Below are 27807 nucleotides of genomic sequence, written 5' to 3' on the forward strand. Positions count from 1 at the left end.
CACGGGCCCAGCCGCTCCGCGGCATATGGGATCTTCCCGGACCGGGGCACGAACCCGTGTCCCCTGCATCGGCAGGCGGACTCTCACCCACTGCGCCACCAGGGAAGCCCTAGTTTTCCTCCATTTTATGAAGAAGTTGCTTTGACTAGGGAAAGCTTTTGGGTGGCTAAGCATCTCCTTTCAGTTTCGAGAACACCAGAATGGTGTGTTCAGGTCCTTGCCAAGGCGTCTGTTTCCTGAAATGATCCCTTAGTCTGACTGCTGTGTGTGTGGAATTTCTTGGGACACACGTGAAAATTGTTCACATTCTAGAACAGATTCCACTTCCCTTCCTGGAGCTTAAGAGTGAGAAGTGAATATGAAAGAAGCTCTTATTCAAAAGTTCTTATTTAATAGTCTGTCATTTCCCCCCCCCCCCGATCTTTATGGAAATCAAATAAAAATGGGTTAGCCCTGCTTCTTTCTCTATGTCATTCATTCCCAGTTATTAAATTTTTGAAAATAAACACCTTTCTGTGCAGCAGATTCACTATCAATTTCTCTAGCACCACTGAATCCCTGCAAAAGGACACAAATTAAATGGTAAGACAATCTAACATAACTCCAGTAATGTGTTCTTATAAAAGCAATGAGGTGGGGGGCTTCCCTGGTGGCGCAGTGGTTGAGAGTCCGCCTGCCGATGCAGGGGACACGGGTTCATGCCCCGGTCCGGGAAGATCCCACGTGCCGCGGAGCGGTTGGGCCCGTGAGCCATGGCCGCTGAGCCTGCGCGTCCGGAGCCTGTGCTCCGCAGCAGGAGAGGCCACAACAGTGAGAGGCCCGCGTACCGGAAATAAAACAAAACAAAACAAACAAAACAATGAGGTGAAGTTCAGTTATCCCCATTGAAAATGAAGAAGGAAGGTTTAATAGTCCCATTTAAATATTCCCTTGTACCAAAGATCATAAAAGCCTTTTGATGCTTGAGCTGAGTGTAACAAAGGGAAAGAGCACGAGGTGAACTTGGGGTTAGGTGACAATTTAGAGTGGTGTGGGGCAGATTTGTCTGAGGAAACTGCAAAGACTGTGTGAATGCGAGAAAGGGAGACGGGATGCGACCAGGTGATGATGAGCCTTGAGCACCAACCCAAAGCGTGGGAATCCGCGGCATGGGATTGACGCGGACGCATTAACACGCGGGGAGAAGTAGAAAATGTTCTTCCCGATTTCCTTCACGGAATCTGTTTGAAAGAGATTTCTCCACGACTAGTTGGAGTGAAAAGCGAGACACACAGGACGTGAGCCTGGGCTGCTCTCTTGTTTTGTGTATGTTAGTTTCTGTTTTATAACGAAGTGAATCAGCTATACATATACATATATCCCCATATCTCCTCCCTCTTGCGTCTCCCTCCCTATCCCACCCCTCTAGGTGGTCACAAAGCACCAAGCTGATCTCCCTGTGCTATGCAGCTGCTTCCCACTAGCTATCTATTTTACATTTGGTAGTGCGTATATGTCCATGCCACTCTCTCACTTCGTCCCAGCTTACCCTTCCCCCTCCCCGTGTCCTCAAGTCCATTCTCTAGTAGGTATGGAGGTTCCTTAAAAAACTAAAAATAGAACTACCATACGACCCAGCAATCCCACTCCTGGGCATATATCTGCTCAGGAGATAATTCAAAAACATACAAGCACCCCAATGTTCACTGCAGCATTATTTACTACAGCCAAGACATGGAAGCAACCTAAATGTCCATCAACAGATGAATGGATAAAGAAGATGTGGCACATATATACAATGGAATATTACTCAGCCATAAAAAGAAATGAAATTGAGTTATTTGTAGTGAGGTGGATGGACCTAGAGTCTGTCATACAGAGTGAAGTAAGTCAGAAAGAGAAAAACAAATATCGTATGCTAACACATATATATGGAATCTTTAAAAAAACCCAAAATGGTCATGAAGAACCTAGGGGCAAGACGGGAATATGGGCTGCTCTCTTTGAGAGAGACAACGAAGAGCTTGTCTGTCCTTCCGAGGAGGCGTGGGGATGGGGGGATGGAGAGAGTCCGGGAGTGGCTGGGGGAGAGGGCAGAGTCCGGGAGTGGCTGGGGGAGAGGGCAGAGCCCTGGCTTCATGATGAGATTCCTCTCCTGCTATTGCACTCACCAAATGCTGAGCGTATCTGGGGACAAAAACCTACAAAGTGGCTGATTTCTGAGGTCAGATTTATATGAACAGAAGTGAGATAGCCTGTATGGACAGAGTATGTAAAAATAGGGGAAATAAGCTGCAGGTACCTGCAGAAAGCAGGAGGAAGATGTGGACCATCCCAGACCATGGATTGGAAGCTGGGCCAAGTTTAAGCAAGTTTCCCAAGGGTGAGGTGGAAAGGAGGTTAGGGTTTAGGGTTTAGGGTTTTAGAAAGCCCGTTCTTGTAGCTCTGTGGAGGGTGAACCGGAGAGAGGGTGATGAAGCAGCAGCTCCTGCTACCAGTTTTCTCTCGTCTGGATGGACAGACATGCTAACAGGTGGGTCTTAATATGACTTCTACTTTGGGGAACACTGATGCTCTCATGGGTAAACTCCCATAACTTCCTGTCTTCAGACTTAATGCATCATACCCTGCTTACTTCCTTTCCTCTTATTTAAGCAGACAGAATGTCCCTCCACGGTCCAAATGAATCATTCCTCATGACCCTTCACCCTGTGATTGTATCTTTTCGTTTATTTTAAACTTCTCTCTCTCTGGATACAGCCCCTTTCCCTTCAATATAAAAACCTGCTTTTATGTCTCTCCCAGATTTTATTTTACAGTAGTTTATTATTTTTATGTAACTGCATGTTCATTATAGAAAATGTATAAAATACAGAAAAGTAAATCAGAAATAAAATCATTCATAATCTCATCGGCCATGTGTATCTCAATATTGCGAAGAGGTCAATTCTCTTCCAGTTTCTTTTTTTAATTTTTTTGCGGTACGCGGGCCTCTCACTGCTGTGGCCTCTCCCGTCGCGGACCACAGGCTCCGGACGCACAGGCTCAGCGGCCATGGCTCACGGGCCCAGCCGCTCTGCGGCATGTGGGATCTTCCCGGACTGGGGCACGAACCCGCGTCCCCTGCATCGGCAGGCGGACTCTCAACCACTGCGCCACTAAGGAAGCCCCCAGTTTCTTTTCAAACTTTGGTTTCAAGAGTGTCACTCTCCTCCGCTGGCCCTTTGCCCCCCCTGTCTGCTGCTGTTAATCTTTCTCTGCTGCCTCTTCTTTTCCACCTTCCCCTTTATCTTGGTCTCCAGGGCTCCATCTTCATCCCCATTCTCATCACACTTTCTCACTCTTCACTGACTCATCTGGGTCTGAAGCTTCTACTCCCGGAAATGTCCTGATGGCTGTTTCTCTCTGCATCCAGACTCAAGCTCCCTGAGACTTACCTCCTGTTCTTGGCTGACCACAGGCACCTCAAGCTCATGTGTCCTGTGTGGGCTTCTGATGTTCTGTCCCCGGATTTGCTCATCTGCATGTATATTCTTCCCTAGTGAATAATCAGACTCTCCCCCCGCCCCTGTCACGCAAGGTAGAAAGCTGAGAGCCATCATGGGTGGTTTCCTACACCTCGTCCTTCATCTTCGGTCCTTGCAGTAGCTCAGGAGCTAAACCTCACCACATGCCTTCTCTCCATCCCCTCGGCTACTGCTGTACTGAAACATCTTCTTTCCTAGCTTGCATGTTGTACCTCATTTGCTCACTCACACGGGCAATGCATCCTCCACACATGGCTGCAGCGCAATCTTGCGAAAGTACAAATATACGAATTCCTTACTTAATGCCCTGAAGTGTCTTTCCATTCCCTTCTGGATAAAATTGAAATTCTTTAGCAAAGCACCCTATATTACCTGACACTTGCTTTCTATTTAACCTCATCTATTATCTGTCTTAACAAGAATATTAATAGCTTTATACGGTTAACTTTATTCTCACACCCTTTCTATGATGGACACCTTATTATTCCTCTCATTGTAGCTGAGGATGGGAGATGAAGAAACCTGCCTATGGTCATCCTCTCTAGCAGAGCCAGCTGTTCTCAACTTGTGAATTATTCATACTCTACGCATGTAAATGCACTATTTTCTTGCCTAGAATGTCCTCAGCTCTCTAGATCTCACTGGAAGACATCTAATCACTGCTTATGACCAGTTTCAGTTCCCCCCCTCTCCTAGGAAGCATTTCCTAACCATCCAGCAAACACGATCACCCCTACTCTGAATCATAGAGGCAGTACGGGCTACCTAAAACCATAGACTTGGGCAAAATGTTGATCTAAGTCTGAATCCCAGGTCCACCGTGTAAAAACTGAGACCTTAAACAGTTTACTTAACCTCCGCTGGCCTCTGTTTACTCACTTCCGACACTATGATTAGAACACCTATTCTGACATGTTTCTTGGGAGGGTTAAAGGAGGTTAGGTATATAACAAAGCACGCACCACAGGGCTCGGCACCAGGAAGCAACCAGTGAACTCTGGCTGATTACGGTGGCCACTAACATAATGCAGCTTAGTGTATCATCACTGTAGATGATCTACACCTCTACCAAATTTACTTAGTGGTAATCCAGGAGGAAATTTCCCTTTGGACCTCAGTGACCTGATAATCTATGTATTTGCTGAAATATTTCTATTTGTATACTAAGAATTATTTAATTGACCACATTTGTCTCTTTGGTTTGGCTGCTAAACTACCGGAAGCACACAGCTCTTCCCATGCAAACAGCATACAGACTATGGTACGAATCTTCCTTGTGTTTGCTTTAGGATTTTACTTCACTCACCTTCTTTTCCTACAACCTCCTTATCTTTCGCTTATGTTTTGGAATGTTTGGAATATTTCCGGAAGCAGGCTCAAGGTCTTCGTGCATTGTGATGGAGTGCTAATAATCGTTGAAGGCTGCAATAGGAGAGGGCTGAGCTGAGCAACCTGAAAGGCTTTGTAGATGGACCGACAGGTGAATACCTGATCTGTCGAATCACAATAATGGGAAGAAAATAATGCCAATGCTTCAACAGCGGATATGCTAATCTGTACTATTTTGTATATATAAAACTCTTTATTGAAATAAGAATGGCTGCTGAAAGGTGCTGAGGTGTGTTTTATCTAATAAACGTGCACCATGAAAATGCTCTGAGCCAGTAAGACCCATGCAGGAACTTCGTTACAGCCATATTTGTGTCTCAAAGCTCTGGGAACTGTGAAATGAAAGACGGCTCCCTTTGACGGGATCAACTTTTAGGCAAAAATGTAAGGAGTGGGAAATCATATGACTTTTTGTAAAACTAACTGGAAACCCATGCCAGCAGTATTGCATGAGTGACTAAGAATTATTTCCAATTATTTACATAATTAAATGTAGCCTGTGAGTTGTATTGCCAAGACTAGGTTAAAAATAAAGTCTTCAAATGTGGTACATATGCACATAGGCACATATTCCATTGCATATTCTCTACTCAGCCGTGAAAAAGAATGAAATAATGCCATCTGCAGCAACATGGATGGACCTAGAGATTATCATACTAAGTGAAGTAAGTCAGAAAGAAAAAGACAAATACCATATGATATCATTTATAAGTGGAATCGAAAATATGACATAAATGAACTCATCTATGAAACAGAAACAGATTCACAGACATAGAGAACAGATTTGTGGTTGCCAAGGGGGATGAGAGGTGGGGGAGGGATGGATTGGGAGTTTGGGATTAGCAGATGCAAATTATAAACAACAAGGTCCTTCTGTAGAGCACAGGGAACTATATTCAATATTCTGTGATAAATCATAATGGAAAAGGACATGAAAGAGAATGTATATATATGAATAACTTCATCACTTTGCTGCACACCTGAAACTAACACAACATTGTAAATCAACTATATTTCAATAAAATAAATTTTAAAAGTCTTCGAATCTTTAAACCTCAGTAAGAATCTTAACCTAACCCAGTTTTTCTTGTCAACAGTGAGCTAGCAAAAATAGTAAAATGACCCCTACTATTCTTCTCTTGAGATTTTCTTTTAAACCAACCTCTCGGGAGCCCAGATCTCTGGGGAGACACCTTCCCCCTTGATGTCAGTGTCTGAATTCAAGCGTGATGCTGTCATAGCTTCCCAGGGAATCGTGGAGTTAGCTCAATTACATGGAAAGAACTCTCAAAACTGGGTCCTGACTTAAAAAGGGGGGAAATATACAACAGGTGGGTGTATATTAACCCCAGAAAATACTTTGTCTTTTATGTGATTTAATTTCACAAACCATGAAAAAGCTGTTGACTGCAATCAATTTACATAGAAATTAGTTGAAATATGCCGACATTGTTACCACAGCTCCAAAAATGTAACTGCCTTTAGTAAACAACCTCACATCTGGAAGTGCACTGATAGGACACAAATGCTATGGGATTAACGTTAACGCTTTAATATACACATTATCCCTCAAGTCAAATTCTTTCACTGTAATGACACGATATCTTATAAAAAAGTAATAGCTTTGTGCATGCAGGGGATGTACTGACCCAGTATATTATAAGAGATGATTGAGATTTAGGGTTTGCAACACTGGAAATGGTTTTCTAGAGGGGAGAAAGCAGTTAAGTGGGTTGCCTTGACAACATGGGTTAGTTGCATCAAGAAATCCATGGCAATGCAGGAGCTTCTGTTATGTCAAGATTGCAAACTATCTCGCAAGTTAGGTTAAAAGAAAACGAATCCCACTGCAAGGCAGTGTTACCTGACCTATGAAATTAGTTCTCACTTTTTTTTTTTTTGCGGTACGTGGGCCTTTCACTGTTGTGGCCTCTCCCTCTGCGGAGCACAGGCTCCGGACGCGCAGGCTCAGCGGCCATGGCTCACGGGCCCAGCCGCTCCGTGGCATGTGGGATCTTCCCAGACCGGGGCACGAACCCGTGGTCCCCCGCATCGGCAGGCGGACTCTCAACCACTGCGCCACCAGGGAAGCCCAGTTCTCACTTTTTATCATGAAGCTTGTTAGAAAATAGATGAAAAATCTAGGTGGGCAAGATAGGACAGGGGGACGAAAACAGAAAGTACAAGGGTTCTATTAAAGGGTCTTCCCCACTCTCCTTCACACCCCTGCACCCCCAACAGGGCTCCAGGGATCCCTGCATGTTCTCTGAAAGTCAATTCTGCTAAGAAAAGGTGTCTCGCCCCGATTCTGTTCATTTCCCCAGCAGTCTCCCACAAAGCTTCTCTGTGGGGAATATCCCATGTCCATACTGCATATTCATAAATAACGAGCGTAATTAGGATTACCACACAGAGCTGGTTATTAGTGGAAGCGAAAACCGAACCTGTTAACATGCATGCCCTCTAGTCCAATTATCCTGGCAGGGCTGAGGAGAGATTTATCTGCAGAGCATCAAGCCTCAAAGACAAAGCCTGTTACTGAAAACAAGCTTGTTTCTTCCCACCCTCCAGCAAGCAACCCTTTCTGGCCCTGTTCTAAGTACACAATTTTGATATTCTGCTTCTAAAATCTCCATCAAGCAATTTTGAAGGAGGAGCTTGGGTTTTCCTTTCTTAAATCCTTTTTTAAAAAAGGTAGACAGAACTATGCTTTTCTTTGGTTAAACTGCAGTGTGAGTTTCGCTTTCAACGTAGTCCAAGGCTACGATTCACCTGCTATCATCCGCGATGCGCCCTGCGCATCTGGGCTGCCCTTCCCTTCTGTATTTCCTGGCTGTAGGCTCATGGAGGGGAATGGGGACCAGAGCGACACATACTAGGAGCAGAGGGACTGCCTCTAGTAACAAAGTGGAGAAGAACTAGCCCAGACTCCTGCGAGTTTAGAGAGTACAAACAGGCAGGCGCTGGCAGCTCCCACACCTGCAGGGCCGAGGTAAACCAGCAGAGTGAGCCACTGAGCATGAAAGCCAAGAACGAAGACAGTTTTCGTTCCAAGGGGCGTTTGTTTTCTTTCTCCTGCAAAATAGACAGGAAAGGGGCTTCCCAGGTGGCGCAGTGGTTGGGAGTCCGCCTGCCAATGCAGGGGACGCGGGTTAGTGCCCGGGTCTGGGAGGATCCCACGTGCCGCGGAACGGTTGGGCCCGTGAGCCATGGCCCTGAGCCCGCGCGTCCGGAGCCTGTGCTCCGCAACGGTAGAGGCCACAGCGGTGAGAGGCCCGCGTACCGAGAAAAAAAAAGAACAAAACAAAACAGGAAGCCCTAACAGGTGGACCCATCCCCTACAGTAAAGTCCAGTGTTATTCACGAGGTTTTTTATGTATCTTGGAGGCAAAACCCATCCCTTCAAGCCTATGAACAGCCTAGAGGGTGCCAAAGGATGCCACGGACACTGCTCTTTAGGGGTATCTTTAGAAGTGACAGGTGAATGGGCAGCATCAACAATGACTCACTGGCCAGATACCAGGCAGAAAAATAGGCATGTCATTAGGGAAGTAGGCCAGAGAAGGAGTCCTGGACAGCTTCTGATTCAATCTTAAACGCTAGGATTTCTCAATCAAGGTAAGAATATAGGGAACGCAAACAAACGTTGTCATAATTTGTGCTCTTGGCTAAGTCCTTCAACCTAATCAGTCTACAAGCCAACCAATGTATCTCCTATGCAAACACTCTTCTAGGACCACGGGAAACAGGAATTTCACCCACGAAGACAGGACTCATCTTTCTCCAATGACCTCTTTCCTCAAGGTATCAATAAACGGCCCACCTGTCCTTTGATCCACCCAGTGTGACCACACATGGGTCAGTCTCACATGGGGACTCTTTGGGTGAAATACATGAGTCTACCTTTGTGGTCACATTGAAGAAAACCCCTCTATTTCAGAGCAGAAAGTAGGCATAACTAAATAAAACCTACAACTGGTGAAAGGCAACGAATATGACACAGAAGGAAATCTTGTCTTCTGGTCCTCACTTTACACATGTGTAAGATGTGCAATAATCTTTGGGTCTTGTGTCTTTCTGCCCCTAAACAAGTAAAAAGATTTCCGATCTCTTTCCTTTAGAGGCCAGGGATTTCAGAGTCCCAGGGGCTACCAGAAGTCAAAGGGGACAGAGAACAGGAAGGCCTCGGAGTCCCCCTTCTGTAACTTTCCTCACTAGTCTAAGCAGAGTATTTCAGCTTTTACCCCTTGTTATTCACTCTTTTCACTCTTAACATTTTAATTTTGGAATAATTTCAGATTTATAGAAAAGTTTCGAAGATAATAAAGGCTGTATGTACCCCTCACCCAATTTCCCCTAATGTGAGCACCTTACGTTACTGTCATACATTTGTCAGAGGAAGAAAACAGCACTAGTACATTAATATTAACTCAACTCCAGACTTGTTAGGATTTCACCGGTTTCCCCACAAATTTTCTTTTAACTTTTAACTAGACACTGTTCCCTGAAGAAAGTTTGGAGACTACTTTTGGAGTTGTAAGCGACAATCTAGTGCCTAAGTGAGGCTTTCTCTCTGATGGCATCAGGATGTCTTAAGTTCCAAGTTAGGAATAAATTCTGCTTACGTGACTCCATGCTACAGAAAGCATGGTCCTACACTGGCATTACCTGGGAGCTGATTAGTTATGCAGAATCTTATGCTCCACCAAAGCTTACTGAACAATCAAAACTTGATATATTTCTTGAGATTTATTTCCATAAATCTATAGGCAAGTTCATTTTAAAGACCATCTAGAATTTCATCGTATGACCATCTCCTGCTCTGCCCTATTGCACCCTTCTTTACCCTTATCTAGAGGCAACCACTTAAATGTGGTAGGTGCTGCTGCTTTTCTTCAAATTTAACATATTTTTAAAAATTTATTTTGTTGATGTATAGTTGATTTACAATGTTGTGTTAATTTCTGCTGTACAGCAAAGTGATTCGGTTATACATATTCATTCTTTTCATATTCTTTTCCATTATGGTTTATCACAGGATATTGGATTAGTTCCCTGTACTATACAATAGGACCTTGTTGTTTATCCATTCTATATATACCAGTTTGCATCTGCTGATCCCACACTCCCAATCCATCCCTCCCCTGCCCCCCCTCCCCCTTGGCAACCACAAGTCTGTTCTCTATGTCGCTGAGTCTGTTTCTGTTTCGTAGATAAGTTCATTTGTGTCATATGTTAGATTCCACATATAAGTGATATCATATGATATTTGTCTTTCTCTGACTTCACTTAGTATGATAATCTCTAGGTCCATCCATGTTGCATTATTTCATTGTTTTTTTGGCTGAATAATATTCCATTTTATATATATATAATATATACACACATATATATGTGTGTGTGCGTGTGTGTATATATATATTCTTCCTCATCCATTCTTCTGTTGATGGACACTTAGGTTGTTCCCATGTCTTGGCTATTATGAACAATGCTGCTAGGAACATAGGGGTCCATGTATCTTTTTGAATGATAGTTTTCTCAGGGTATATGCCCAGTAGTGGGATCACTGGGTCGCAGTTCTATTTTTAGTTTTTAAGGAACCTCCATACTGCTCTCCATAGTGGCTGTTATCAATTTACATTCCCACCAGCAGTGCAGGAGGGTTCCCTTTTCTCCACACGCTCTCCAGCATTCGTTGTCTGTAGCTATTTTAACGATGGCCGTTCTGACTGCTGTGAGGTGCTATAGTAGGTGTTGCTTCTGATATTTACTTCCCTCATTTTCCGTAATATGCTTCTACTGTTATGACAACTCATTGATATTACACATCACCTGTTGATCTCTTATTATTGTTGTTGAGGATTTACTGCTCAGCCACAGCCCCGCCCACTCATATTCATCCTCCCAGGATAAGTGTAGGGCTAGTTTGATTACATCAATGTAAGAAATTATAACTATATAAAATGGTATTCATTAAAGAAATCAAGTGTTACTTGAGAGCAGTGTTTTTCAAAGTGTCATCTGGGAATCCTTTCAAGAGATCAGTGTGGTCAAAACGATTTAATAATAATTCTCAAAGATTTTTGTATGGTGGGATTTTCCAGAAGCTACATGAAGTAGGGCACATTCAGCAGACTGAATACGGAAGCAGACACGAGATTTCAGCTGTCTTCCATTAGACCAGACATTAAAGAGATTAGGCATTAGAGAGATTAGCGAAGTGAGAAACAGTGCAGCTCTTCTCATTGAATACTTTTTGTTTTGGAAATATAAGTTTTCATAAAAATATAGTACTTATCTTAACATGAAATGTTTCTTATTATTTTAAAATAATTTAATAAGTGCATATTTGAACGTTTCTCAGTCTCAGTTCCTAACCTGGTAAATATTGGTAGATATAACGCAAATAAACCAAAACTCTCTGGTGTCTTCCATAATTTGTAAAAGCGTCTTGAGACCAAAATGTTTGAGAATTGCTGCTCTAGAGAAATAATTCACTTTCTTAATAAATTTCTGTTGCATTTTAAAGATAATTCCCTTTTAATTATTTGATTAAAATGTATCTACTTTAATTTTTTTCTATATCTTTCAATGCATCTATCCAAAGCCCCTTAATCTTACTTCTGAAGCAAGTCAGATATCCTACCAAACTGATTTTTCCACTGACCTCTGACCCTGAGGCTTCTATCCTATTCCCCATTCTGAACACGTCACTGTCTTGCTGCAGGTATTTCTTTTCCTCCTCTGCACCCTCCCCGGGGGCAGTCCCTTTCTAATAGTTTAGAAATGCTGGGTGCCCAGACCTTGTTCTGAGAGCGTCTTTGCTCCTCTGCTGTGTTGCTTCCTGTGCTTTTCCAATCTTAACTTTTTCCCGTGTCAAGTCCCTTATTTTGCTTAAGGATTCCCTTGAAAAGTTTCCTAAGAGGCCATGGGATGTAAATTTTTAGAATCCTTGCATTGTCTGAAAGTCTTTATCCTACTCTTATATTTTGTTGGTATATTTGCTAAGTATTAAAATTGTGGTTGAATATTCCTTTAGAATATGCCAGTACGTACTAAGCCACCTCTTTATCACCAAATTATGGTAATAATTATCACCATAATTCTGATTACAATGGAATTCATGAGAACCTTCTGAAAGCTTCCTGAATTTACTCTTCATTTTTATTTATTCTTGGTCTTTGGAGTTTCACAGTAGCAAACACTTTTCTAAGTATTTCTTCATTTGTGCTGGATAATCACGCTCTTCATTTTTCAGAAGCACTCTTGCATTATTTCTTTGATAATTTTCTCTGCCTTTTTGTCTATTCTATGCCTTAAAGAATTGTTTTACTCCTTTTATCCTTTTATTTTAGTTTCTGGAATATTTGTTCAACTTTCTTTTTCAAGTCTTTCATTGAATGCTTTTTATTAGCTACTTGACATCTAAGGGAAAAATGTTTACTTTTTTTAATTGATGCGTGCCTAAAACATAAATATACAATTTAACCAGTTAAGATTTCTTTGTCAAGTTCTGATAGTAATGCTATGTCAGCTTCCTGAGAAATGCTGGAAACGTCAGTCTTTCCCTCCCCGCTGGACGTGTTTAATAACACTGGTGTTACGTAAGTTACAGGCCCTTACATCCTCCAATTTCCACAAACATCAAAATGTTGATAAATGCTGGCCCGTGAGGGGCGGGAATTCTTCAGTTGTCAAGACTTTGGTCGGACGGTTCTTTGAGCTAAACTCAAGGGGTAAGTTGGGAGGTTACTTTCTGCTCTTTCCTCAAAGTCACCTGACAACTCTCTGTGATTCAGAAATTTGGACGAGGAGATGCCCAAAGGGAGGACAGAAGATGTAGGCTGTGAGGAAAGGTGGGTGGTTATTTTTCTTACAGAAATAGATTAATCCCTGAGCTTGGTCTCTTTCAACCCAAGTCCACCCATTAAAGGTACTGGAATGCTTGGTGACATCAGGGCTTGGACATAGACCTTCCTCAAGAACGGTGTGCCTAAGGCAGAAGGAGACCAGTGCCGGCCAGCCTTCCCCTGCCAGGGCACCCAGAGGAAGAGATACGTATCTAGGCTGTTGGGATCATCTTCCCCAGGTAAGGCAGTTGTACAAATTGGTCTACGAATGTCTCAGGGAACTGTGCCCAAGAAAGACCTGAGACTCCAGACATGTTTCTCGGGCATCATAATGCTAAGAATTCCACTATGAATGCCAAGAGGAGGCACCTCTGCTCAGGGTGGCTCAGTGCCAGAGGCTCAGCTGCAGAAGCATCGGGACACCCAGGACAAACGTCTGCAGCAGTGGTGGGTACGGGGTCTCCCCTTCACTGAAATCGTATGGTTTGATGCTCCTGGCAAAGCCTGTTGCTGAGTTTTTGCACTGCTGTTTCTTCTACTTGGCACCCCGGTTCTTGAACCAAATCATTGGTACTAGCTCATCAAAGCTAGGGGTTGAAGTCAAGCACCCAATCTGTGTCTATGATCTTTTAGATCTCACCTTCCTACCCTCTCAGCTGTTCCAGGCTAGGCTGTGTGGCTTCAGCGAGTGTGCCATGGCTTTGCTGATCCCTGGGAAATGCCACTGTCAATCGGGGCCACGCCCGAGTCACGCTGTAGTGTCTCCGTCTACCCTGTGTCCTCTTACCTCTTTTATATTTTTGAATTCTAAATAGAATTACAGTAAAAAAGGAGGGGAGTTCTACTGCTTTAAACAGCTTTGGAAACCAGTTACAATTTCAAAAGACACTTCCTACTTAAAAATTCTAGGACCATAAACAAGGCTGAGAAGTTGAAATTAAAGTCACTTAAAATTTACATACACTAATAGTTAATATTTATTCTCATCATGTTCCAGATGCAGTGTTGAGTGCTTTTCATGTATTATCTCATTCAGACTGCCTAACAACCATATCGGGTGGTACACACTTTTATTATCTCCATTTTACACATGAGGAAATACAGGCAGGGAGAAATTGAGTAACTTGCCCAAAGCTCTAAAGCTACAATGACTGCTTTCAGGGTGCAAACACTGGCAGGCTGACTCCAGAGCTCAAGCCCTAATCATTACACAGTCAGGTAGAAAAAAATAAAAATAACCAGGCTATTGGGTTACTCTGTATCAGAAGTTTTTAAAAGAAATATTTCAATGCATCAATAAAAAGGATTAACAACTACGTCAGGTGTTCATATGCAAATGACTGCCCAGTACACTTAGCGGTCACCCTTCAGAAAGTAAACACGAAATAAATTTTGGTCAAATATGCCAGGCAAGGCTAATTATTTTCTTGAACATTTTTATGAACTCCTTAAGAGTCTTCAGTATGTTAATGATTTTCCTGCCTTCACCTTGCTTACATTATTAATTTGCTCAGCAAATTCTTTATAGATAAACTAAGTTGCAAACTTAAACCAACATAACTCTTATGTGGATGACTAAACACCCCGAATCACTGAACAAATTAATCAATGCATGTACCCCTATAATCATCCAATGCTTTAGAAATAGTTCTTTGAAGATGTGCATGCTACTCTCTTAATGGCCTTCCAGTGAATTCAATGCTACATGCTGATTTAGTAAGAATGGAAAAGTGAATTTGCTAGAGCATCGATTGGGTGATGGGAAACTGGGGAAGATAATAACACCGCCACTTTGTGGGACTTTACTGCTGACAAAGGACTTGTACTTACATCACTTTATTCCTCAATACAAACTGAAAAGTTGGCAAAGTAGATATCAATATTATTGCCACCCTTCCTCCTTCCTCCTTCAATTTGATAGATCCCATCTCAGGTCACAGGATGCACCTACAGCCACAGGGTGGCTACACTGGGGGTTTGACTTTCGCTGTCCTGCACACTCAGCCCAGGTTCTTTTCACTGCATCATGCTCTACTCCACTGGGGAGATATCTGCAAAGATAGATAGGCACTTCTACCCTGCAGAGGTCATAGACTCTTGGTCTGGGGGCTGAATCTAGCCTTCAGATCTGTTTTGCTTTGCCCGAATAAATCTTGAGTTTGATTAGTTACGGTTGTTTTTTAAAAATCAGAAGAGATTAAGCTAAATCTAGAATTGTGGCTTCATCTGGAAAAGCAGTTGATTTGGCAACAATCAGCTATTGTTGATTTCTCTGTTTAGAGTAGGTGTGTCTATTTCAGAGTGCCACAGTCTCTTCTACTCCTTAGCACATGACCAGTATTGCCTTATTTGCCATTTATCTTCCTAAAAACAGGCTGCTTCATTCATTTATCTTACCTGCCTGGCTCCCAATAGAAAGTGAATTCTCTGTGGGACTGAGAAGCTTTCCACAGACATGGGGTAATTTTCCTCAGCCAACTTGGGCACGATTGTCTTTGTGTATCTTCCCAGCTTTGGTTCCTCACTCACTCAACAACCTTTTCATTTAATTTTCTTTATTAAATTGTTCTAATGGAACAGAGAGGTAGTTGTGAAATTGAGGATTCAAAGAAGTCCCATAAACTTCCTTTTGATTATAATGTAATAGCTGGAATTTTATTAACCCTGCCCAAAGTTACTAAAAATATCTCTCATATAGTTTTTAAGTCTACTTCAAAATATTTTGACTAACTAATTTTCAAACTCTCAGCCTTCACCCCTACTTCACAAGAATGTGAATTAGGGGTGTGAATGAGATCAGAGGACTCTACTTGTTTATCACTATAATCTTACTACCAGGGACAGTGACTGGCACATAGTAGATGCTCAGTAAATGTTTGTTGACTGACTGAATGAAAGTGGGAGTAGTGAATCAGGACTGGGCATTCCTGGAACCCTCTCAGTGTGGTCCTTCAGACACAGTTGGCCCTTATCTATGGTGTGGTCTTATTTATGCAGAGAGTCTAGTAGGAGATTATCAGTCTCTTGGGAGATAAGTCATGTCCTGGAGGCAGAAAAGATCTAGCTCAAAAATTTGTTAGCTTTGCTTATTGGTAGAAATACTTCATCAAAATATCAACTTTTGCAATAAACTGGCTCTACGTTTACAGAAACACTAGCCTTCAAGAAAACAGAATCTTTCTTAGATTCAACTAACCCTTCAGTCTACACTGGTTTTCTTGGTTGTGCAAAGAGAAGATGACTTTCAGCCCAGCCTGCCTCTTTTCTTAGGGCCAGGAGTCTTCCATGTAGCGGAAGCTTGCTGTCAAGAACCATTTGAATTTGCTTGACTTTTTTTTAGTTCTTAACGACCTGTTTACAACTTATAAGAAAAAAGAGTGTGGCCTGGACCCTCTAGCTTCCAGTCACCTCCCAGGACACCTCGGGTACTCAGCCGCCCTATACACTCCCCTTTCCTCTCTCTGCTTCTTTCTTTCTCCTCTTCCCTCTCCCTTTCTTCTTCCCTGTCTTCCTTTAGTCATGCTTTTCACTGGCTTTCTTTTTAGAATGTGGAGAGAGTGTGTCTTGTTTTTCCCACCATGGTCTGCTCTAAAGGGTAACAAGATTGAGAAAGCATACACGTTACTTCTTCAGGACTTGAACTTGGACTCTGTTATTCAGCATCCTGTCCTGTAGAACCTGAGCTACTGTGGGTGTGAAGTTTTTCTTCTGAACATTTAAAATTCATTTAATGCGAGGTCCCTTCCTCCCTCCCTCCCCCCTTCCCTCCCTCCCTCCCTCCCTTCCTTCCTCTCTCTCTTTCAGATTCCTCACTTTGCTTTTTTGTGAAATCACAGAATTTTATGTTGGAAAAAACTTAAAAGATAATCTTGTCCAGACTCTTCGTTTTACAGATGAAGAAACTGAGGCAAAGGTCAGAGGGATTAAGCTTCAGAACCGGAATTAAAATCTGATCCTCTGGGACTTCCCTGGTGGTCCAGTGGTAAAGAATCCACCTTACGATGCAGGGGATACCGGTTCATCCCTGGTCAGGGAACTAAAAGATCCTGCATGCCGCAGGGCAACTAAGCCCCATGTGCCACAACTACTGAGCTCCCGCACCTGAATTAGAGTCCACATGCCACAAACTACAGAGCCCACACGCCCTGGAGCCTGCGCGCCGCAACTAGAGAAGAGAAAACCCGCGCTCCACAACTACAGAGAAGCCCGCACACCACAATGAAGAGCCCCATGAGCCACAACTAAGACCCGACGCAGCCAAAAATAAATAAAATAGGTAAGTGGTAAGTAAATCTTAAAAAGAAGAATCACATATTTCAAAAAATCTGATCTTCTAACATGTAGCTCTTTCCTTTACTATTTGAATGGATTATTTGTCTTTTTAAATTTATTGTAACTCCTCTCTGTATATTTCAGTTAAAAGAGGATTTAAACGTATGACTCATTCCTGACTGCAGGGGTCTCTGTGTTTTGGGAGTGGAGTGTGAGGTCCCCTGGAGGAAGATCTCTATGATGGAAGCGCTGTTGTCTTCCAGGTCTTCCCTCTCCCCTTTGCTTCAGGTCTCCGTGTGGAGGGACCTCCCTTAGGGGAGAATAGCTTGCCTCTCAGAGAGAACGGGAAAGAGAATGGGGTATGGATTGCCCAACCTCTCTGCCTCCTGACCCACTCTCCCCACTTTTTATAATGTTCAATGCCATACATTTCACAGGGGCAGGTCCTGCCATATCTAGCTGGGGTAAATCAGCCTAATTTGGGGCAAAGCGTTCATATGCAGGGTGACAGCACTGGTATGATGAGGCTGTGGTGTATCTATGTGGGAAGCCAGAATCAGGAGCCACTTGATGGTACCAGGGAGAGAAGAGTAGAAAATTGGAAGGAAGCTGGCTTGTGAAGGATTGGTCCTCTTTTAGAGTGAAATCTTCCAGCCACTGACCTCATGATAATGTTCATAGCATCACACACGCATGTTGATGGACTAGGTGGGGTTCGACACCATCCTCCCAGATAGATCATATCAAAGTCTCCCTCATTTCTCTCTTACTTGTCAATCCAATAGAAAAGGAATTTTACTTGGTTTAAATAGTTTTTCAAACTATTTTCAAAATAGGCCATGTTGATATTTTCAAATATTTTCAAAAGGCCATGTTGATTCCCAGTGCCTTATGTTTCAAAATATTAAACCAAAAAATTAGGGAAAATTTTTTCTTATGTTTTATGCCAAGATTTGAGCAATGAATTCAGAAATAATCCCAGCCAAGAGAGAAAAATGTTTAGTTGGAGGAAAATTTAAATATGAAAGTAATTTGATAATCATTCCACCATCTTAAGAAAAATGAAAGTGAAAGATAAATTTACCTCTTTCTGAGAAAAATAAATACCATATGCTAACACATATATATGGAATCTAAAAAAATGGCTCTGATGAACCTAAGGGCAGGACAGGAATAAAGACAGACGCAGACGTAAAGAATGGACTTGAGGACACAGGGAGGGAGAAGGGTAAGCTGGGACGAAATGAGAGAGTGGCGTGGACATATATACACTACCAAATGTAAAATAGATAGCTAGTGGGAAGCAACTGCATAGCACAGGGAGATCAGCTCGGTGCTTTGTGACCACCTAGAGAGGTGGGATAGGGAGGGTGGGAGGGAGACGCAAGAGGGAGGAGATATGGGGATACATGTATAGCTGATTCACTTTGTTAAACAACACAAACTAACACAACAATGTAAAGCAATTATACTCCAATAAAGATGTTAACAAAATATATACATACCTCTTTCCCATAAAAAACCCTCAGTCGTAAGATGATGCTTTGGGGAACGCTTTATTTGTAAGTGTGTGTGTGTGTGTGTGTGTGTGTGTGTGTGTGTGTGTGTGTGTGTGTGTGTGTGTGTGTGTGTGTGTGTGTGTGTGTGTGTGTGTGTGTGTGTGTGTGTGTGTGTGTGCACGCGCACAGATGTGCACCTGCTTTTGCACATTCTAATTTGATGCTTTTATGCTGTCCATATGGATCACTGCAACACTGATTCCATCATTTTAACCACAGTTTACGTTTCAAGTATCAAAATACACAGTATATAAAAGAAGTTCCATTCTGTGTGTCCCTTATCCTTGGCAAAAGGAAAATAGATCCTCCCAAGTGGGGGGCACTGTGTCCAGTTAAAGACTTCAGTAAAGAATATAATGTAAGTTAAGTGTTTCTTTTCATATCTAGAATACTAACACCAGGTAACATTCTAACCAACCCGGTGAAGTTATATTCTTCAAGGGATAATGTTCAAAGAGAGAAACTGAACTAAATTAGTATACAATTGGGACTTCTAATAAGGAAGACCTGAAGAGAAATGTTCCAGCCAACAATGATTATTCAGGAATAGTTTACTTATGTCTCCTTTGGGAGACCTAGCAAATCCTGCTGTTTTCCCAGATGTCCAACTGGTAGCTAATACCTTCTTGATTACCCCAGGTTATGGGAAGCATGGAAAACAAAAGAGAAGAGACACTTTGCTATGTGTCTATAGTTACTGCAAAAAAAAAAAACCCTCTTGATATGATGGTCTCACAATAAAGACCAAATATACGGTGGCTTGCTCTCTCTGAATGACCGTTCCCATTCCCACAGAAAATTATTGATTCCCACACCACTACCCACCAACTACCATGCTTTTCAAATTTATTACACCTTATTGTAAGTTATTCAGCCTTTTCCATCCTTCTTGCAGGGGACTCTAGGCCCTCTGAGAGCAGGGGTTTTCTATCTGGTTCTCTACTGAGCACCACTGAGACGTGGTAGATCCTACCGGGAGTTGAGTGAATGAGTGAACTGGGCCCATTGGCACCTTTTCAGGACAACCATTCAGAACACAGCTGGCTGCGGCGCTGGGGTCCACTCTGCCTAGGGGGAGGCCTATTTATGGATGCAAACTTCACAAAAGAAGAAGATCTGCTCCCCAGAGAAGAATATTTCTATTTTGAACCAATTATTCTATATTATTGAGCCCAGTTGACTACATAGTTGTTTTTCTGTTTTTTTTTTTTTTTTTTTTTTTTTTGCGGTACGCGGGTCTCTCACTGTTGTGGTCTCTCCCGTTGCGGGGCACAGGCTCCGGACGCGCAGGCTCAGCGGCCATGGCTCACGGGCCCAGCCGCTCCGCATCATGTGGGATCTTCCCAGACCGGGGCACGAACCTGTGTCCCCTGCATTGGCAGGCGGACTCTCAACCACTGCGCCACCAGGGAAGCCCTGTTTTTCTGTTTTTGAAATTTTACAGACTAATTGACCTACGGGTGTTTCCTCAAAAGACAAAAGGATGAGGCCATGTGATAATTCCCAGGTACCTATTAGAAAAATATGCGAGATGCTTGTATTTTCCATCTCATGATTATCTGACACAGACATGTTGGGATTGTTACCTACTCACCCTGGAATATTATTTTAATCGAAGTATCAACTGTAGTTCAATCGAGAGCATGAGGGTAAGGCAATAAAACAAATAACAGCAACAAAAACCAAGAAAAATGTTTTAGTACAGAAGATAATGCTCCCATTGAATTGAAGTCCTTCTCTTTTAATGATCTTCTTTTTGTTATCTGCTGGTTTCCTCACTCTCTCCCTTCCCACAGCAAGCAGTTAGGAGCCTGCTGGCCCCTCCTTCTCACAGAATAAAGCCCCTGGAAGGTAAGGGAAGTGCTAGGCTGGAGACAACGCCACCACTGGACAGTGAGAAATCTGTGTGGAAAACTTCCTGGATCATTTGGAGACTGTGAGTTTGAAAACAGAATCACTTCCTAAGAGTATTCTAAATCACTGAGGGCTCACATAATAATGAAACTGAAACTCAGCAAGAAGATGGTTGAATGCGCATGCACTGCAAATTACGAGTACGGATGTTCTGCAAGTAGTATAAAGGAAGCTTTGTCTGGCCCTGTACTAGGGCAGAGATTTTCATTGCTTCCAGGCTTACATGTCTGTGAAGAAATGAAACAGCAAACCTGCTCCCAAGAACTGGGCTCTGACTATAAGCAAACAGCCTGGAGACATCAAAAGTTCATTTGCGGAGGGCTTTCTTATCATGTAATCCCAAGTAATTTGAGTCAAACTGAGAATTAAGAAGGATGCTATGGAGAACTCCAAGAACACTAGACCGGTGTCAGCATGACACGCCTGCTAAAACCCTTGCCAATGATCAAAGAGAATCACGCATAAGTTCATCTAGAACTGACTTCAGCCTTTTATAGACCCAAGTCTATAATTTTGATTTTGTTGTTTTTGTTGTTTAAAGCGAAAAGGCAGTAGCTATGTAGTATGTTAATAAGGGCTACTGGAGGAGCAGAGGAGTGAAGCACATGCTCTGAGAGCAGGAAGAAAGAGAAACTACAAAAAGCAGATAGAAGGGCTTTCAAAGCACAGTAGGCTGGCAAATGGGAGTGAAGATAAACGGCCGAGGCTGCTGATGTTTTCAGCCTGCAAAATAACTGATGTTTATACAGTGATGTAACTGAGTATTAGGAAAATATATTGGGTGAAACAAGCATGTTTAAAAAAGAAGGTTTTACAAACTATGGTTGCCAAAGAGGAAAGGGGGAGGGACAGATTAGGAGTTTGGGATTAACAGATACACACTACTGTATATAAAATAGATAATCAACAAGGTACTGGATAGCACAGGGAATTATGCTCAATATTTTGTTATAACCTAAAAGGGAAAAGAATCTGAAAAAGTTTTATATATATACATAACTGAATCACTTTGCTGTGCACCTGAAACTAACACATTGTAAATCAATTATACTTCAATAAAAAAAAATTTAAAAAGAAGGTTTTAGCAACCATTTTATTTTAGAAAGTTTTAATTTGAAAGATTTCCACTAGATAGTTTAAGTGAAAACTGAAGTTTTGATGCTTAAAGGGCAAGGTTCCCAGTGCTTATGGCAGTGAGATGCCACGCAGCGAGCACATGCTATGGAATCAGGAATCTCGGGGTGTGAGACAGCAAATGGCTCATTTGCTCATCTGTAAAATGGGCTTCACGAGCCTACACACAATGGAGCTGTAATGAGATGAAATTAATTGAGAAATACATTCCAAATGCCTGGCACAGAGCAGAAAATTCAGTCTGTGGTGGTTGCATTAGTGAAATTGCAAATCACCCATAATGCTAAGTAAAGGATGCATTTTGAATTTCCTTTCTGTATTATTATGTATGATTATTCAATAGGGTGCTAGAAGCTGCTGGCTAGGGATCTGACTGCACCCTGCCTGGTCCAATGTTAAGGCTACGAACTGCAAGAGCTCCAGCTCAGCAGAGAATCAGTAACACCCTTGGGGTGGTTCACCTGCTATGCTAACTTGCACTGGCTCTTGGCTATTCTGAAAGATGGATGCTACCTCAAATTAAGGAAAGGGAAAAAACAACACAGTAGTTGTTAAATACAGGTCTTTATTTTCTGAAAATAGGTATTTCAACTAAAGCATTGTAAGTCACTATGGTGGAAATGTAGAAATATAAAAATGCTGTATTGCACAGGGAACTATATTCAATATCCTGTGATAAACCATAATGGAAAAGAATAAAAATGTATATATATGTATAGCTGAATTACTTTGCTGAACAGCAAAAATTAACACAACATTGTAAATCAACTATCCTCCAATAAAATAAATTTAGAAATATCGAAATGATTATTCCTTTTAGCATAATAAGTTCTACAGAACTTACATTTATGAACTTACCAATCTTCAACTGTTTCTGATCTATAAAAATGACAAGTGCATATGGTTTGACCTAACTGCTACTAAAGCAAACGTAATTGAATTGATTCACTGCCTCATTTTATTTGCAGAAATGAGACAAGGAACTGATGCATGGATTTGCATATTTTGTATTATCTATTTGTCAAATAGTTTGTGAATGGAAAACTATATAGAGAACTCTTTTAGGGAAGGACACACAGTGTCAGGAGTATTCTCTGTCCTCATTAAGCTTAGCTTTCTGTCCAGTAGCTGGCTTCTGCCATTCAGGAGTGAGATTCAGATCTGAGCCCCACGCAGTTCTTCAGCTTCAGAACAGATTAGTTTCCTCGTCCTGAGACTGCATGCAGTTGCAGACAGCACTTAGTCGTTGCTGCGCTTTCTGTATTTTTGACTTTTCTGGGCCCTGAGAATTATTTCTGATTCTTGGTAACTCAGTAGATTAATGAGACTTCTATTGAGTGTTATAAAAGTAGCTGAGCCACTGACTTAAAGGTGATAAAAACTGCTTTTTCTCAAGTAAGGCCTTGCTTTTATTTAGGCTTTAAAGATTTTCTTCTGGAAACATTAGGATACCTTGATGAATTCACTAACTTAGATTTTAGTGTAGTAATAGTAGCAATTAATGAAGTAAGTTTTCACTGATATCTTTAGAGGCTATTAAGCCCCAAGGTTTGTCAGACTATGAAGATTTGTACCTTTCTACTTCAAGAAACCATTTCATCTCCACAGAATCTCCTGCCTCCATTGGCTAATGATAGAAATTCAGAATCATTAGCTAAATTAATTGTTTCATGTGGTTGGTCTTTAGAATGTTATAAACTGTAATAGAATTACTGAGTTGAGAGCAATTAATTAGATGTACTTTGAATATATTCTAATTAAATGCTATACCTGTCATTCTTAATGACCACTTGAAAACTACCAAAAGAAAACTGTTGATGAATCTCAGTGCCATGAAAATAAACCATCCAGAACCGTTTAAATATGCCTCATGTCTGTATAGTTCACATCACTTCAAAATCTGAAAAGTCATTTCAGATACTGCCATTGAAGTATTACCACAGGGCCCCATAATTTTAAGGGAGAAAGTGAAAGTGTGGAATCCTTTTTTTAGGTTTTTAAAGCCCATAAATCATAGAGGTAGGAATAGCATGTATATTTCTTATGTCTAGGACTGTGTTAGACCATGTTAGACCAGGAGCTGAAAATTCAGATCTGTATACCAGAGCCACAGAGAGATCTGATGCTCAGAGGTCACTGAGATCTCATGCTCAAAAGATCTCTCAGGATCAGAAAGAAGGAGGACTGAGAAATGCAGGGCCCTTGAGGGCAAACAGCTTTACAAAGGGGCCAGCCTCCCGCTAGCTACACTGGTTGTTGTCTTACGGATATGTGGTTCCTGTCAAGCCAGATACAGTGGTTTTCAAAAAAATACAGATGTGTGGGATTTTACATGAAATCATCACAGATTCAAATTTTCAGCCCTGTGGGTCAAGTAAAACACATCAGTGGGCTGTTGGCAAGCAGCCTCTGGATTAGATTCTGACATCCTCTGTAGGTATATATGCTATTAAAAATGAAGGATGTTGGGCTTCCCTGGTGGCGCAGTGGTTGAGAGTCTGCCTGCCGATGCAGGGGACGCCCTGGTCCGGGAAGATCCCACATGCCGCAGAGCGGCTGGGCCCGTGAGCCATGGCCACTGAGCCTGCGCATCTGGAGCCTGTGCTCCGCAACGGGAGAGGCCACAACAGTGAGAGGCCCGGGGAAACCCCCCCCCAAAAAAAATGAAGGATGTTGACATGCTGCCCGCCCTTCATCAGTACTTATGACCAATCAAAGGAAACGTCTGTGAAAAGAAACTAGGGTATTTCATTAATCAACAGATAGGATGTGCCCACTAGGTTGCTGCAATATATATATTTTTAAATTTTTATTGGAGTATAGTTGTTTTACAATGTTGTGTTAGTTTCTGCTGTGCAGCAAAGTGAATTGGTTATACGTATACATATAGCCACTCTTTTTTGGATATCATTCCCATTTAGGTCATGACAGAGGACTGAGTAGAGTTCCCTGTGCTATACAGTAGGTTCTCATTGGTTATCTATTTTATACATAGTTGTGTATATGTGTCAATCACAATCTCCCAGTTCATCCCATCCCCCCTTCCCCCTTTGGTATCCCTAAGTTTGTTCTCTACGTCTGTGTCTCTATTTCTGCTTTGCATATAAGTTCATCTGTGCCATTTTTCTAGATTCCACATATAAGCAATATTATACGACATTCGTTTTTATCTTTTTGACTTACTTCACTCTGTATGACAGTCTCTAGGTCTATCCACGTCTCTGCAAATGGCACAATTTTGTTCCTTTTTATGGCTGAGTTTAAGATTAAAAAGATAGATGTATTCGTAGTCTTTCTCTGGTTTGTAAACAGGTTGGTTGAGGAAAAAAAAGATCTTTTGAAAGGATTGTTAACTTATTGGGAATGGAATACTAAGAAAGGATCAAAGCTGTATGTCAGGGGTGATTCTAGACAAGCTGAAGGTAGAAGACTTTCCAAGGTCCATACAACATCATGTACTGTTTATGATACAAAAATGGGGGAGGGGCACACAGTATGAAGAAGAGAAAATTAGAATATTTTATTATCCTAGATTGTTGTTCTCATATTGAAATACTATGTTTGAAAAGTTGAAATGAAAATTTTATACAGATGTAGGTTGAAAAAAATGGAGAACTGTACAGATGTTATGAAACAATTGGTACTTCCCTGAGGGGTAAGAAGAGAAATTTACAGAATCACAGAGCACAATGTGTCATGTAGCGGCTCCACAGAGCACACAGCATCCTTCAGCGGATAAAGCAAAGGGCAAGGAGGTAGGGTCCGTTTCTATTTCTGGCATCTATTGCTTTGGGACTTGGAGGATCAGAGTGTCACCTTTTGGCACTCAGGTCACCCCACATGTTAAAAAAGTCCATAACTCAAAGGTGTTTTATGCACCAGTTTTGACATCTATAAACCACTGGCAGATTTTAAAAATCAAGGCTATCACAAAAGCAGGGACTGTTGTTCTCCCTCTCTGTAATTTACAGAATTCATGAAGATTTGCAATGGCCAGCCACCAATCAGACGTCTATTGGAATATTCTTGTTTGCTTTACATTTCTGCTCACCCTGGAACCCATCACCTTAATTCATTTTTTCTTTGCATGAAATTTAAATAAAAAAGCAGCTCTAGGCAGATTCATTATTTAAGTTGCCATTTCCATACTCTCCTTTGGAAATTGAGGCATCCGTATACGTAAGGCTTCAGTTAGGCTAAAAGATAAGTTAACATGCTAAAATCCAGGGTCCCAGCTATCATGCATGAAGTATATAAAGTTCATTGTCTTTGTTTGCATCCTTTACAAGCTATCCTCGGCCAGCATTGATTTAGATGCTAACTTTATATTCAACTCAATTCTTACCTTCATTCTTTAGAAAAATATAACACATATGAGAAATTTGAAGATTAAATTTATAGATAAAAATACTTACCTCTCTCTTGCAGCTTGATGCACAATATGGAAAAATAATACATGAAAAAATAAAAATAATACATAAACTATCAAACCAAATCCCCAGATAAAGGCAAACACAAAAAAGAGTCCACGCCTTGTAGAAGACATCATTCTCTTCCATTACCTAATGCCTGGCTTTCAAGAAATTAGGTGAGTTCATATTGTTTAATCTATGGGATCTATTATCTAACCTTCTCGGGAAGTGACTTCAGTAAGTATCAATGCAATGTTCTCACAGTTCTCATCAATTCAATTACCTTGACCCACAGGTATATTTTGCACACACACACACACACATATGCACACATGCACACACTTTCATACACACGCACACACACATGCAAATGCTTTTCTTTGGCTTTGAAGAGTGAAACAAAAACCACAGGTCCTAGACCCTAAAACAGAAGTAGGGAGGGTTATCTGTAAACACTTGGCTGCATTTTACATATTGAGCCCAACCCAAGATGTGTATTCTTAGCGGATACTAGCATGTTAGCAAAATCTTATTGCGGAAAAGAAATGGGTTTTTAATATGTGTGTGTAACTGAATCACTTTGCTGTACACCTGAAACTAACACAACATTGTACATTTTTACTGAAGTCAGCTATACTTCAATTAACAAAATGCCTGCTTTGTTGGCTCTCTCACACCAGTCCCAGCGACACCCTACCTTGCGGAGGGGCTTGAGCTTGGTCTCCATGATGAAGTCGTACTTGCACAGCTCACAGCAGCGCGTGTCGGAGCTTTTGATCCACTGGTGGAGGCAGGCCTGGTGCACGAAGCGCAGGGTGCCCGTGCAGCGGCAGGGCGTGATGAGTGGACTCCCCTCATCCCCTTCGCAGTGACAGATCCTGGGGAGGACACAGCAGCCAGGTGAGATCTCTCCCTCGGGGAGCACACGGCATCCTCCTCCCACACATCCCAGGCTGTATTAGAAACTGCAACCTCACATTCAGACCCATGGACGTCGCACTTCGGCTTAACGCTAGAGCTGAATCTATGGCCAATACTAATTTCCTTTCCCTTGCATAGTCGTTGCTGGACTCTTAAGTCATGTTCAAAGGCATTAGACACCAATACATCAAAAATGTGCGATCATTCCTACACGGAAGTCAATTTTAACAGCATAGCTATTGAGCTATGTCCCCACCTTCATCTATTAAAAGTCAATATCCATAGGCACAAGCTTGCTTTCACATACAAAAGTTACGACTTAGTATTCTAAGGAATGCTGGAACCTGGTAACTTCAATGTTTTACTTTGATGGTAGTTTTATGGGGTGTATACTTTACTACATATGGTATCTTACCAATGCGGAAGAATTCTGAAACATTTTAACATGCTACTATGGAATAAAGTGAATATAGAAAGTCTCAACTAGGAAATATTATGAAGATTTTCCTAGGAAGATGCGCACATATTTGGTCAAAACAAAAGGCCTAAACTGTCAATAATCATCGTCACAAAAGTTACTGGTTACAGAAAGTTCAAGTACAGTAAATCCTACTGTTTTAAAATGTTAATTACTACATCTTCCAAGGAACTCCTAGTTCAAGTAGTTTACTGAATTACTATGACTTCTAGTGTCACAGATTCATAGTCTATGAAATCTTCATTATTCTTTTCTTCAAATTAAAAAAAATAATTTGTTTTCCTCACTGGATAAGTTTTTATACCACCAGGTCACAAATTCAAACCTTAGAACTTCAATAATTCTTATTATATAACCAGCTGTTAGAAGTTA

General features: G+C 41.6%; 1 protein-coding gene and 1 long non-coding RNA gene across 5 annotated transcripts in view; one reads left to right on the top strand and one right to left on the bottom strand.

Annotated features, from left to right (window-relative positions):
• The window catches only part of MARCHF1 (membrane associated ring-CH-type finger 1), an 835479-nt gene that overhangs the window by 25696 nt on the left and 781976 nt on the right, over positions 1 to 27807 (bottom strand). For all 3 annotated transcript variants that reach the window (XM_049709031.1, XM_049709032.1, XM_049709030.1), the window contains one exon: positions 26734 to 26914. In XM_049709031.1, coding sequence (XP_049564988.1) covers positions 26734 to 26914 — 181 coding nt within the window. The remainder of the gene's footprint in view (positions 1 to 26733; positions 26915 to 27807) is intronic.
• Positions 16790 to 26859, top strand: LOC117200031 (uncharacterized). 2 transcript variants are annotated; one of them, XR_007476967.1, is made up of 5 exons: positions 16790 to 17028; positions 20021 to 20083; positions 25216 to 25379; positions 26053 to 26212; positions 26723 to 26859. It is a non-coding gene; the product is annotated as an uncharacterized LOC117200031 (long non-coding RNA). The 2 variants fall into 2 exon arrangements; XR_004481453.2 differs by lacking the exon at positions 20021 to 20083.

Source organism: Orcinus orca, chromosome 4, assembly GCF_937001465.1.
Source record: "Orcinus orca chromosome 4, mOrcOrc1.1, whole genome shotgun sequence".
Lineage (NCBI taxonomy): Eukaryota > Metazoa > Chordata > Mammalia > Artiodactyla > Delphinidae > Orcinus > Orcinus orca.